This window comes from Bombina bombina, chromosome 12 (genome assembly GCF_027579735.1).
Source record: "Bombina bombina isolate aBomBom1 chromosome 12, aBomBom1.pri, whole genome shotgun sequence".
In the NCBI taxonomy this organism is placed as follows: domain Eukaryota; kingdom Metazoa; phylum Chordata; class Amphibia; order Anura; family Bombinatoridae; genus Bombina; species Bombina bombina.
This window is the reverse complement of record NC_069510.1, coordinates 9764864-9776897: the sequence shown is the minus strand read 5'-3', so window position 1 is coordinate 9776897 and position 12034 is coordinate 9764864. Positions and strand designations below refer to the sequence as shown.

The window sequence follows — 12034 nt, the reverse complement described above, 5'->3', positions numbered from 1 at the left end:
TTGTCTGGTTGTTGTTTATTTGCCTTTGCTAAGGGGGTTCACTTATTTATACAAATGCTATTGCTACTCTGATTGCTATATAAAACCGTGACTGTGCAATCCCTTCTGCCGGCAAAACAATGTCTTACATGACTAGTTCAGGTCTGCGTGTCATGCACGTGTCTCTAATTCTGTTATTTTCCTGGCAGGATTTTGATGTTGATCGCTACCCGCTTCGGAGGCTGTCTGGAGGAAGCCAGTCCTATGGCGGAGAGTCCCCACGTCTGTCACCTTGCAGCAGCATAGGCAAACTCAGCAAGTCTGAGGAACAGCTCTCCTCTTTGGATAGAGACAGTGGTCAGGGATCCCGAAACACCAGCTGCGAGACTTTGGGTAAGTAACAGCCACTTGCCCCACTAAACTGTTGTGAGCCTACAGGCAAACAGGTTATTCTGGCTGTGAGAGAGGAAGAGGCATTTCAAACCCTCTCTTATATGATGCAGTTTGATAAATGATTTGAGGCAACAAGAGGAAACAAAGAGGTGATCGTACTTACTGGTGGGATTGGGAGTTTTTATGCAGTTTTATAGATTTGATGCAGGACATCAGCTCCCAGCTAAGTTAACAGATGGCATGAAAACTAATGTATTTAGATATTGTAAAACGTACAGCAGCACCATCAAATAGAGAACAAAGACAGTTACCATTAATAGAATAAACCTAATTGATACTTTCAGTAGAGGGACAAAGGTGGAAAATCCTCATGTTTGTCTTTTTGGGCCTGAAACTTTTAGTCAGTAAAAGAATTCTTGTAAAATCCTTTGGGGGATTTTATTTTTTAGTGTTATATTTTAATGTATGCGTCTCTCATACATCTAGAACCTGCATAGTGAGATAAACTCTCTAAAATGATTTACAGGAACCTCACAGTAGCTGTGAGACTTCTTAGTTCATCTCACCAGAGGGTAGAGCTTTGGATCATTGGGTCTACAAGGTCATTATGTAATACTGATCACCAGCTTTTGGCTATTTATATGGTACTGATACCTGTATGACATTTAGGCATTATGTTTGCTCAGGTACCTTTGTGAAGTGTTGTACTACTTTAAGGGTTGTTATTATAATTCTGTACTTATTTGAATTTCTTTTTGTTTTCTTTTTTTCTCTTGTGTAGATAATTACGACCCAGATTATGAGTTCCTTCAGCAGGACCTGTCGAGTGCAGACCAGGTTCTCGGCCCAGCGACTGGAATCCTAAGCCCTCTCCCAGAATCCCTTGGGGAGTCCTGTTCCCCCTTCCAAGGACAGAGTTTCCAGCTGCCTCCCCACAGCTCTCCACACCAAGATCCTTTACACCCCACAGCTGTAGAAACTCCTCCTGCCCTTCCTGAAAAAAAGCGCAGGAGTGCTGCCTCTCAGCCCTCAGACTGTCCACTTAGCACACGCATGTGTTATGAACGTCACCCCTCACAGTATGACAATATTTCTGAGGATGATGTACAGCCTATGGCTGTCTCCTCTACGCCCTTTGCCACAGTTTTACCTTTCCAGCAAGGTAGCAGTGGTCAGGTGCAGTTTGTGGCTGACTTTGCAGCAGTGGATTGCGATGGTGTATCTGAAATGCCACCCCCTTTGCCTGAGAAGAAAAACAAGCATAGTAAGCGTCTCTTACCCCAGTGTCTGTTCTCTCACTGTTTGTGTCTTTCTGTTATATCCTGCATTATAGCGCTATTGTCTGTGCTTTGTAACCTGCGTTATTTCGCTAGTGTCTGTGCTCTGTAACCTGCATTATATTGCTAGTGTCTGTGCTCTGTAACCTGCATTATATCACTACTGTCTGTGCTCTGTAACCTGCGTTATATCGCTAGTGTCTGTGCTTTGTAACCTGCATTATATCACTACTGTCTGTGCTCTGTAACCTGCGTTATATCGCTAGTGTCTGTGCTTTGTAACTTGCGTTATATCGCTACTGTCTGTGCTCTGTAACCTGCGTTATATCGCTACTGTCTGTGCTCTGTAACCTGCGTTATATCGCTACTGTCTGTGCTCTGTAACCCGCGTTATATCGCTACTGCCTTTGCTTTGCAACCTGCGTTATGTCGCTACTGTCTGTGCTCTGTAACCTGCGTTATATTGCTACTTTCTGTGCTTTGTAACCTGCGTTATATCGCTAGTGTCTGTGCTCTGTAACCTGCGTTATATCGCTAGTGTCTGTGCTCTGTAACCTGCGTTATATCGCTAGTGTCTGTGCGCTGTAACATGCGTTATGTTGCTAGTGTCTGTGCTTTGTAACCTGTGTTATATCGCTACTGTCTGTTCTCTGTAACTTGTGTTATGTTGTTGTGTCTGTGCTTTGTAACCTGTGTTATATCGCTAGTGTATGTGCTCTGTAACCTGTGTTATATCGCTAGTGTCTGTGCTTTGTAACCTGCGTTATATCGCTAGTGTCTGTGCTCTGTAACCTGTGTTATATTGCTAGTGTCTATGCTCTGTAACCTGCATTATATCGCTAGTGTATGTGCTCTGTAACCTGTGTTATATAGCTAGTGTCTGTGCTTTGTTACCTGCGTTATATCGCTAGTGTCTGTGCTTTGTAACCTTCGTTATTTCGCTAGTGTCTGTGCTCTGTAACCTGCATTATATCGCTACTGTCTGTGCTTTGTAACCTGCGTTATATCGCTACTGTCTGTGCTCTGTAACATGCGTTATATCGCTACTGTCTGTGCTCTATAACCTGCCTTATATCGCTACTGTCTGTGCTCTGTAACCTGCGTTATATCGCTACTGTCTGTGCTCTGTAACCTGCGTTATATCGCTACTGTCTGTGCTTTGTAACCTGCGTTATATCGCTACTGTCTGTGCTCTGTAACCTGCGTTATATCGCTACTGTCTGTGCTCTGTAACCTGCGTTATATCGCTACTGTCTGTGCTTTGTAACCTGCGTTATATCACTACTGTCTGTGCTTTGTAACCTGCGTTATATCGCTAGTGTCTGTGCTCTGTAACCTGCGTTATATAACTTATATCGCTAGTGTCTGTGCGCTGTAACATGCGTTATGTCGCTAGTGTCTGTGCTTTGTAACCTGTGTTATATCGCTACTGTCTGTGCTCTGTAACCTGCGTTATATCGCTAGTGTCTGTGCTCTGTATCCTGTATTATATTGTTGTGTCTGTGCTTTGTAACCTGTGTTATATCGCTAGTGTATGTGCTCTGTAACCTTTGTTATATAGCTAGTGTCTGTGCTTTGTAACCTGCGTTATATCGCTAGTGTCTGTGCTTTGTAACCTGCGTTATATCGCTAGTGTCTGTGCTTTGTAACCTGTGTTATATTGTTGTGTCTGTGCTTTGTAACCTGTGTTATATCGCTAGTGTCTGTGCTTTGTAACCTGCGTTATATCGCTTGTGTCTGTGCTTTGTAACCTGCGTTATATCGCTAGTGTCTATGCTCTGTAACCTGCGTTATATCGCTAGTGTCTGTGCTTTGTAACCTGCATTATATCGCTAGTGTCTGTGCTCTGTATCCTGTATTATATCGTTGTGTCTGTACTTTGTAACCTGCGTTATATTGCTAGTGTCTATGCTCTGTAACCTGCGTTATAATGCAGGTTACAGAGCATAGACACTAGCGATATAACGCAGGTTACAGAGCATAGACACTAGCAATATAACGCAGGTTACAAAGTACAGACACAACGATATAATACAGGATACAGAGCACAGACACTAGCGATATAATGCAGGTTACAAAGCACAGACACTAGTGATATAACACAGTTTACAAAGCACAGACACTAGCGATATAACGCAGGTTACAAAGCACAGACACAAGCGATATAACGCAGGTTACAAAGCACAGACACTAGCGATATAACACAGGTTACAAAGCACAGACACAACAATATAACACAGGTTACAAAGCACAGACACTAGCGATATAACGCAGTTTACAAAGCACAGACACTAGCGATATAACGCAGGTTACAAAGCACAGACACTAGCTATATAACACAGGTTACAGAACACATACACTAGCGATATAATGCAGGTTACAGAGCATAGACACTAGCGATATATCGCTAGTGTATGTGTTCTGTAACCTGTGTTATATAGCTAGTGTCTGTGCTTTGTAACCTGCGTTATATCGCTAGTGTCTGTGCTTTGTAAACTGCGTTATTTCGCTAGTGTCTGTGCTCTGTAACCTGCGTTATTTCGCTAGTGTCTGTGCTCTGTAACCTGCGTTATATTGCTAGTGTCTATGCTTTGTAACCTGCGTTATATCGGTACTGTCTGTGCTCTGTAACCTGCGTTATATTGCTACTGTCTGTGCTCTGTAACCTGCGTTATATCGCTAGTGTCTGTGCTTTGTAACCTGTGTTATATCGCTACTGTCTGTGCTCTGTAACCTGCGTTATATCGCTAGTGTCTGTGCTTTGTAACCTGCGTTATATCGATACTGTCTGTGCTCTGTAACCTGCGTTATATCGCTACTGTCTGTGATTTGTAACCTGCATTATATTGCTACAGTCTGTGCTCTGTAACCTGCGTTATATCACTACTGTCTGTGCTTTGTAACCTGCGTTATCGCTAGTGTCTGTGCTCTGTAACCTGCGTTATATCGCTAGTGTCTGTGCGCTGTAACATGCGTTATGTCGCTAGTGTCTGTGCTTTGTAACCCGTGTTATATCGCTACTGTCTGTGCTCTGTAACCTGTGTTATGTTGTTGTCTGTGCTTTCTAACCTTTGTTATTTCTCTAGAGTATGTGCTCTGTAACCTGTGTTATATAGCTAGTGTCTGTTCTTTGTAACCTGCGTTATATCGCTAGTGTCTGTTCTCTGTATCCTGTTTTATATTGTTGTGTCTGTGCTTTGTAAACTGCGTTATATCGCTAGTGTATGTGCTCTGTAACCTGTGTTATATAGCTAGTGTCTGTGCTTTGTAACCTGTGTTATATTGCTAGTGTCTGTGCTTTGTAACCTGCGTTATATCGCTAGTGTCTGTGTTCTGTATCCTGTGTTATATTGTTGTGTCTGTGCTTTGTAACCTGCGTTATATCGCTAGTGTCTGTGCTTTGTAACCTGCGTTATATCGCTAGTGTCTGTGCTCTGTAACCTGCGTTATATTGCTAGTGTATGTGCTCTGTAACCTGTGTTATATTGCTAGTGTCTGTGCTTTGTAACCTGCATTATATCGCTAGTGTTTGTGCTTTGTAACCTGCGTTATATCGCTAGTGTCTGTGCTCTGTATCCTGTATTATATTGTTGTGTCTGTACTTTGTAACCTACGTTATATCGCTAGTTTCTATGCTCTGTAACCTACGTTATATCGCTAGTGTATGTGCTCTGTTACCTGCGTTATATCGCTAGTGTATGTGCTCTGTAACCTGTGTTATATTGCTAGTGTCTGTGCTTTGTAACCTGTGTTATATCGCTAGTGTATGTGCTCTGTAACCTGTTATATTGTTGTGTCTGTGCTTTGTAACCTGTTATATAGCTAGTGTATGTGCTCTGTAACCTGTGTTATATAGCTAGTGTCTGTGCTTTGTAACCTGCGTTATATTGCTAGTGTCTGTGCTTTGTAACCTGCGTTATATCGCTAGTGTCTGTGTTCTGTATCCTGTTTTATATTGTTCTGTCTGTGCTTTGTAACCTGCGTTATATTGCTAGTGTCTGTGCTTTGTAACCTGCGTTATATCGCTAGTGTCTATGCTCTGTAACCTGCGTTATATCGCTAGTGTATGTGCTCTGTAACCTGTGTTATATTGCTAGTGTCTGTGCTTTGTAACTTGTGTTATATCGATAGTGTCTGTGCTTTGTAACCTGCGTTATATTGCTAGTGTCTGTGCTTTGTAACCTGCGTTATATCGCTAGTGTCTATGCTCTGTAACCTGCGTTATATCGCTAGTGTATGTGCTCTGTAACCTGTGTTATATTGCTAGTGTCTGTGCTTTGTAACCTGTGTTATATCGCTACTGTCTGTGCTCTGTAACCTGCGTTATATCGCTACTGTCTGTGCTCTGTAACCTGCGTTATATCGCTACTGTCTGTGCTCTGTAACCCGCGTTATATCGCTACTGCCTTTGCTTTGCAACCTGCGTTATGTCGCTACTGTCTGTGCTCTGTAACCTGCGTTATATTGCTACTTTCTGTGCTTTGTAACCTGCGTTATATCGCTAGTGTCTGTGCTCTGTAACCTGCGTTATATCGCTAGTGTCTGTGCTCTGTAACCTGCGTTATATCGCTAGTGTCTGTGCGCTGTAACATGCGTTATGTTGCTAGTGTCTGTGCTTTGTAACCTGTGTTATATCGCTACTGTCTGTTCTCTGTAACTTGTGTTATGTTGTTGTGTCTGTGCTTTGTAACCTGTGTTATATCGCTAGTGTATGTGCTCTGTAACCTGTGTTATATCGCTAGTGTCTGTGCTTTGTAACCTGCGTTATATCGCTAGTGTCTGTGCTCTGTAACCTGTGTTATATTGCTAGTGTCTATGCTCTGTAACCTGCATTATATCGCTAGTGTATGTGCTCTGTAACCTGTGTTATATAGCTAGTGTCTGTGCTTTGTTACCTGCGTTATATCGCTAGTGTCTGTGCTTTGTAACCTTCGTTATTTCGCTAGTGTCTGTGCTCTGTAACCTGCATTATATCGCTACTGTCTGTGCTTTGTAACCTGCGTTATATCGCTACTGTCTGTGCTCTGTAACATGCGTTATATCGCTACTGTCTGTGCTCTATAACCTGCCTTATATCGCTACTGTCTGTGCTCTGTAACCTGCGTTATATCGCTACTGTCTGTGCTCTGTAACCTGCGTTATATCGCTACTGTCTGTGCTTTGTAACCTGCGTTATATCACTACTGTCTGTGCTCTGTAACCTGCGTTATATCGCTACTGTCTGTGCTCTGTAACCTGCGTTATATCGCTACTGTCTGTGCTTTGTAACCTGCGTTATATCACTACTGTCTGTGCTTTGTAACCTGCGTTATATCGCTAGTGTCTGTGCTCTGTAACCTGCGTTATATAACTTATATCGCTAGTGTCTGTGCGCTGTAACATGCGTTATGTCGCTAGTGTCTGTGCTTTGTAACCTGTGTTATATCGCTACTGTCTGTGCTCTGTAACCTGCGTTATATCGCTAGTGTCTGTGCTCTGTATCCTGTATTATATTGTTGTGTCTGTGCTTTGTAACCTGTGTTATATCGCTAGTGTATGTGCTCTGTAACCTTTGTTATATAGCTAGTGTCTGTGCTTTGTAACCTGCGTTATATCGCTAGTGTCTGTGCTTTGTAACCTGCGTTATATCGCTAGTGTCTGTGCTTTGTAACCTGTGTTATATTGTTGTGTCTGTGCTTTGTAACCTGTGTTATATCGCTAGTGTCTGTGCTTTGTAACCTGCGTTATATCGCTTGTGTCTGTGCTTTGTAACCTGCGTTATATCGCTAGTGTCTATGCTCTGTAACCTGCGTTATATCGCTAGTGTCTGTGCTTTGTAACCTGCATTATATCGCTAGTGTCTGTGCTCTGTATCCTGTATTATATCGTTGTGTCTGTACTTTGTAACCTGCGTTATATTGCTAGTGTCTATGCTCTGTAACCTGCGTTATAATGCAGGTTACAGAGCATAGACACTAGCGATATAACGCAGGTTACAGAGCATAGACACTAGCAATATAACGCAGGTTACAAAGTACAGACACAACGATATAATACAGGATACAGAGCACAGACACTAGCGATATAATGCAGGTTACAAAGCACAGACACTAGTGATATAACACAGTTTACAAAGCACAGACACTAGCGATATAACGCAGGTTACAAAGCACAGACACAAGCGATATAACGCAGGTTACAAAGCACAGACACTAGCGATATAACACAGGTTACAAAGCACAGACACAACAATATAACACAGGTTACAAAGCACAGACACTAGCGATATAACGCAGGTTACAAAGCACAGACACTAGCGATATAACGCAGGTTACAAAGCACAGACACTAGCTATATAACACAGGTTACAGAACACATACACTAGCGATATAATGCAGGTTACAGAGCATAGACACTAGCGATATATCGCTAGTGTATGTGTTCTGTAACCTGTGTTATATCGCTAGTGTCTGTGCTTTGTAACCTGCGTTATATCGCTAGTGTCTGTGCTTTGTAACCTGCATTATATCGCTAGTGTCTGTGCTCTGTATCCTGTATTATATCGTTGTGTCTGTACTTTGTAACCTGCGTTATATTGCTAGTGTCTATGCTCTGTAACCTGCGTTATAATGCAGGTTACAGAGCATAGACACTAGCGATATAACGCAGGTTACAGAGCATAGACACTAGCAATATAACGCAGGTTACAAAGTACAGACACAACGATATAATACAGGATACAGAGCACAGACACTAGCGATATAATGCAGGTTACAAAGCACAGACACTAGTGATATAACACAGTTTACAAAGCACAGACACTAGCGATATAACGCAGGTTACAAAGCACAGACACAAGCGATATAACGCAGGTTACAAAGCACAGACACTAGCGATATAACACAGGTTACAAAGCACAGACACAACAATATAACACAGGTTACAAAGCACAGACACTAGCGATATAACGCAGTTTACAAAGCACAGACACTAGCGATATAACGCAGGTTACAAAGCACAGACACTAGCTATATAACACAGGTTACAGAACACATACACTAGCGATATAATGCAGGTTACAGAGCATAGACACTAGCGATATATCGCTAGTGTATGTGTTCTGTAACCTGTGTTATATCGCTAGTGTCTGTGCTTTGTAACCTGTGTTATATAGCTAGTGTCTGTGCTTTGTAACCTGCGTTATATTGCTAGTGTCTGTGCTTTGTAACCTGCGTTATATAGCTAGTGTCTGTGCTTTGTAACCTGTGTTATATAGCTAGTGTCTGTGCTTTGTAACCTGTGTTATATAGCTAGTGTCTGTGCTTTGTAACCTGTGTTATATAGCTAGTGTCTGTGCTCTGTAACCTGTGTTATATAGCTAGTGTCTGTGCTCTGTAACCTGCGTTATATCGCTAGTGTCTGTGCTTTGTAACCTGTTATATAGCTAGTGTCTGTGCTCTGTAACCTGCGTTATATCGCTAGTGTCTGTGCTTTGTAACCTGCGTTATATTGCTAGTGTCTGTGCTTTGTAACCTGCGTTATATCGCTAGTGTCTGTGCTCTGTATCCTGCGTTATATCGCTAGTGTCTGTGCTTTGTAACCTGTGTTATATAGCTAGTGTCTGTGCTTTGTAACCTGTTATATAGCTAGTGTCTGTGCTTTGTAACCTGTTATATAGCTAGTGTCTGTGCTCTGTAACCTGTGTTATATAGCTAGTGTCTGTGCTCTGTAACCTGTGTTTTATAGCTAGTGTCTGTGCTTTGTAACCTGCGTTATATTGCTAGTGTCTGTGCTTTGTAACCTGCGTTATATAGCTAGTGTCTGTGCTTTGTAACCTGTGTTATATCGCTAGTGTCTGTGCTCTGTAACCTGCGTTATATCGCTAGTGTCTGTGCTCTGTAACCTGCGTTATATCGCTAGTGTCTGTGCTTTGTAACCTGTGTTATATAGCTAGTGTCTGTGCTCTGTAACCTGCGTTATATAGCTAGTGTCTGTGCTTTGTAACCTGCGTTATATTGCTAGTGTCTGTGCTTTGTAACCTGCGTTATATCGCTAGTGTCTGTGCTCTGTATCCTGCGTTATATTATTCTGATTTGCAAACAATATTCTAAGTTTGGCTTTTTGTGCTAAATCTGTTTACTTTAAGCTTGTAATATGAGCACAACATGACGTGTTTTTTTGCTTTGAAGACTAGCAGTATTAACAACTAGATATTGTTTTTTGTATACCACAAGAAAAAAAAGATATTTTAAAACATCAATTACACGTTGCTTTATCTTTCTCATGCTAAACCTCTAAACAGTGGTGGATTTAGAGTGATGTTGGTATATGTTAAACCCCCTATTTTGTCATAGCACTTGTTTACTTTTCAACAAGGGATTTTAACGCCTTAAATTTGGAATCCACATGGATGTATTTCAGTTTTGAATAGAAGCACTTTTGTAATATACATTTATTAGCAAAAATGCTTTTAATAAAAGCTATTGCATGTTCAAAAGTGTATTTAAAGGGACAGTATACACCAATTTTAATATAACTGCATGTAATAGACACTACTATAACGAATAAGATGCACAGATACTGATATAAAAATCCAGTATAAAATGGTTTAAAAACTTAGAAGCTCTTAGTTTAGCTCTGTTGAAAAGGTAGCTGGAAAGCCCACTGCAAGTGGCAAATAAGACACTTCCCCCATCAACCCTTCTTTTGCATATAAAAAGACCCTTTACACAAATAGGAGCAAGCTGGGGTAGGTATACGTCGGTATTCTCATAAAACTTTGGGGCTTGGTTAGGAGTCTGAAAATCAGAGCAATGTTATTAAAAAATAAGCAAAACTATATACATTTAAAAAAACTAAAACTTTATGGGCTATATAAATAGATCATCTACAAAACATTTATGCAAAGAAAAAACGTGTATAATGTCCCTTTTAAATATGCACCGTGCACCAGCATTTTAAACACAACACTTGCTCTGAGAGCCTAAGGTGCTTTTACCATCTAATAATTTGTTAATTGCAGACATGATAAAAGCCCCCTGGTGCTCTGAGCAGCTGCAGTATTTAAATGCTGGTGCACTGAGAATATCCAGCTATACTTCACATGCAGAGACATATGCTAACACTAAAACAGTGATATATTTTACTAGAAGCATTTTCGCTAATACATATATATTGCAAATATGTTTCTATTTAAAGATGTAATTTATCTATATATGTTAAATTCTATGTTAAATTCTAGTGTCTCCCCCATAGGTTCCTGAAGGGATCCCACTGCATTAAACTCTACAACCAATCAGCTATCTGACACAGACATACGAACAAGCCTTATCTGAATCAGCAGCACATTGTTTGCTATACAATCATTCTCACTAGATAGAGTTTTGTTACATTTCAGGGGAAGCAGGTTTTATTGCAAGGGTGGCCACGGCTCACAAAGTGTTAGCCTTGCTTCCTGAGCTTTTAGATTGTAGTCTCCATATATGTATATGGCAATCATTCACTGTCTCATAATGACTGTGGGCTGGATCTTCAATAGCTTTGCAATATGTCTTCATTATTTATATTGCCATCTTCTCTTATAATTTAACTCTGACAATTGTTGATTTTCCAATTCTGAGAATATATCTATGTATACACTGTATATAATAAAATATAATACTGGCAGTTTGAGGGTGGTCTGACATTAAGGGACAGTAACACCTGGTGCTTACAATACATTTCTGTTGTCTTGCAAAAGAATAACACAGACAAACATTTTTATAACAAATTAACATCTTGTCTGCTGCGGTTGTTTTCCAGTCGCTAAACTCCTCCCACCACTTGCCTTATTGGGAGGAGCTAATCTTAGCTTGAGTCTGCAGACAACAAGGCAAGTTAAAATCATTGTATTAGTATAAAGTACATTCTTTTACAGATGTTCTCTGATAAAGCCAATTAGTGACAGATATGTAGCAGATTTAGCCTCAAGTAGTCAGCAGGTGCATTTGCAGCTCTCAGAATGATACAATCCACAAGTTAAATTATATGAGAAGGGGGCAAATAAATAATGTGAGTTATTGTATTACCCTTAATTAAACCTTTTATATTAAAATCTCAAGGTGTTCCTGTCCTACTCCATACTTACTCCCCTAGGTTTTGTTATATTCTTCTTTTTGTTTTTGCTGTACTCTAACCACAGATAGACAAGGGTTTCACAATCTCTACGCTTGAGCACAGATTCATGAATGAGATCTTATTACGTGTTTGATAAGCCAAAAGAGGATGTTTAAATAGAGAGTAGTATTTATGCACCTTGCAGTACTATATTTGTACTCTCTCTTGTCTTTAGTTCTTCCCATTCATATCTTTATTTATTGTAAGCGTCTATCTGCTTTACTAGTACATCTCTATCTCACTGCTGTCTG

The 12034-nt window shown here is 40.7% G+C and overlaps 1 protein-coding gene across 6 annotated transcripts in view; it reads left to right on the top strand.

Moving 5' to 3' along the window:
* The window catches only part of RAPGEF1 (Rap guanine nucleotide exchange factor 1), a 270865-nt gene that overhangs the window by 137439 nt on the left and 121392 nt on the right, over window positions 1-12034 (top strand). For all 6 annotated transcript variants that reach the window (XM_053695533.1, XM_053695530.1, XM_053695528.1 and 3 more), the window contains exons 8-9: window positions 189-372; window positions 1154-1636. In XM_053695533.1, coding sequence (XP_053551508.1) covers window positions 189-372; window positions 1154-1636 — 667 coding nt within the window. The remainder of the gene's footprint in view (window positions 1-188; window positions 373-1153; window positions 1637-12034) is intronic.